General features: G+C 43.8%; 1 protein-coding gene across 1 annotated transcript in view; it reads right to left on the reverse strand.

The window, feature by feature from the left end:
• Positions 1-320: 320 nt before the first annotated feature.
• Positions 321-2,409, reverse strand: part of LOC108526224 (60S ribosomal protein L30-like) — a 56,080-nt gene continuing 53,991 nt past the window's right edge. Inside the window, exon 2 of the mRNA XM_017866869.1 lies at positions 321-361. Coding sequence (XP_017722358.1) covers positions 321-361 — 41 coding nt within the window. The remainder of the gene's footprint in view (positions 362-2,409) is intronic.

The raw sequence follows: 2,409 nt of genomic DNA on the forward strand, positions 1-2,409 counted from the left end.
CTCTTGACTACTGCACTATATGGCTTTTCTGGTGTGGTCAAATCAGGACAGATGGTTGTCAAGTGGAAGTGTGTAACAATTTGGGGCACTGAGTGGAAGTATGGCTTAAGGGTTCTGGCAGGCTCTCCTTAGCAGAGTACTTGGCAAGATCACCACTGCCTGGTGACTGCTCCTCAGCTTTGGAGATTCGTAATCTGGATTTTCTCCATTACCCAGATATGAATAGTGTCTTGAAGGCAGTTCAGACTGACCAAACTCGGGACACTTATGAACTGGCCATAATGTCATAAGGCATTTCTCTTTCCAGTGTCTGGAAACTCTTACTGCTCTCTGGGGCTCCCTCTTCCTGCCATCAGGGGCCCTGGAAAACCAGAGAGTTTACTAGTGAGAGTGGAATTGTAGCAAGTGAAGTAGAAAATTTGAGAGGTAATACAGGTTGAACATCCCTAATCTGAAAGTCCAAAATCAAAAATACTCCAAAATCTGAAATATTTTCTCTACTGACATGATGCCACAAGTGAACAATCCTACACCTGATCTCGTGTAATGGGTCAAAATGCAGACGCATAACACAGTTTATTCAGCATCCTCAAAGGAAACAAGACCCTCCCACTTGTGTGTGAATTTACTTTTGTGTAAATAAGTGTCAGAAAATTATTGTTTGTCAATAGCACATAAATTTTGAGTCAGGAATGATAGTGATGCCAAACAAACACATGTTGTCCACATGGGTAACCAAGACAGTGACACCTTTGCTTTCTGACAGTTCATTGTACACAAACTTTGTTTCATGCACAAAATTATTTAAAATGTTGTATAGAATTACCTTCAGGCTCTGTGTATAAAGTATGTATGAAACATAAATGAGCTGAGCACCATGGCTAGCTCCTGTAATCCCAGTTACTCAGGAGGCAGAGACAGGAAAATCCGCTTGAGGCCAGGAGTTCAAGGTCAGTCTGGATAATGTAGCAAGACCTCATCTGTAAAAAATTTTTAAATTAGCTAGGCGTGGCAGCTTGTACTTGTAGTCCTAGCTACTGGGAGGCTAAGGCAGAAGGATCATTTGAGCCCAAGAGCCTAATAATTTAAGGCTACAGTGAGCTATGATCATGCCATTGCATTCCAGCCTGGTTGACAGGTTTTTTTTTTTTTTCCTCTAGTGAAAAAAAGAAGAAGAAGAAGAAGAAGAAGAAGAAGAAGAAGAAGAAGAGGAAGAGGAGGAGGAAGAAGAAGAGGAGGAAGAAAGAAAAGGAACATAAATGAATTTCATATTTAGTCTTAGGTCTCATCCCTAAAACATCTCATTATGCATACACAATTTTTTTTTTTTTTTAAAGACAGTCTCACTCTGTCGCCCAGGCGGGAGTGCAGTGGCATGATCTCAGCTTACTACAACCTCTGCCTCCCAGGTTCAAGCAATTCTCTGCCTTAGTCTCCTGAGTAGCTGAGATTATACGCACCCACCACCATGCTTGGCTAACTTTTTGTATTTTTAGTAGAGATGTGATTTCACCATCTTGGCCAGGTTGGTCTTGAACTCCTGACCTCATGATCCACTCGCATCAGCCTCCCAAAGTGCTGGGATTACAAGTGTGAGCCACCGCGCTGGACCTTAAGCTTTTGTATTTTTAGTAGAGACGGGGTTTCACCATATTGGTAAGGCTGATCTCAAACTCCTGACCTCAGGTGATCTGCCTGTCTTGGCCTCCCAAAGTGTTGGGATTAAAGGCGCGAGCCACTGCGCCTGGCCCAAATATTTTAAAATCCAGAAAAATCCAAAATCTAATCCCAAGCATTTTCGTCTCCAGTTTTTTGTTTGTTTGTTTGTTTTTGAGAGGGAGTCTCACTCTGTCGCCCAGGCTGGAGTGCAAGTGGTACAATCTCAGTTCACTGCAACCTCCGCCTCCTGGGTTCAAGCGATTCTCCTGTCTCAGCCTCCCGAGTAGCTGGGATTACAGGCGTGTGCCACCACGCCTAGCTAATTTTTTTTGTATTTTTAGTAGAGATGGGGTTTCACCATGTTGGCCAGGCTAGTCTGGAACTCCTGACCTCAAGTGATCCACTCCCCTCAGTCTCTGAAGTGGTGAGATTACATAGGCATGAGCCACCGTGCTGGCCATGTTGATCCCATTCTATCTTCCTGCCCTCTTATTGAACTGTCTTCCCCCAACTCGCATGTAGAACTTTGAGGAGTGAAATCAGATCAAATATTTCTTTCTTTTTTTTTTTTTTTTTTTGAGGGAAGGCCCCCCCCTTCCCCCCAGTCTGGGGAAAAGTTACATGATCATGGCTCACAGCAGCCTCCTGGGCTCCTGGGCTCAAATGATCCTCCTACCTAAGATGCCCAAATAGCTAGGACTACTGTTGCGTGCCACCATGCCTGGCTAAGTTTTGTTTTGTTTGTTTTGT

This window comes from Rhinopithecus bieti, unplaced genomic scaffold (genome assembly GCF_001698545.2).
Source record: "Rhinopithecus bieti isolate Rb0 unplaced genomic scaffold, ASM169854v2 scaffold_1853, whole genome shotgun sequence".
Lineage (NCBI taxonomy): Eukaryota > Metazoa > Chordata > Mammalia > Primates > Cercopithecidae > Rhinopithecus > Rhinopithecus bieti.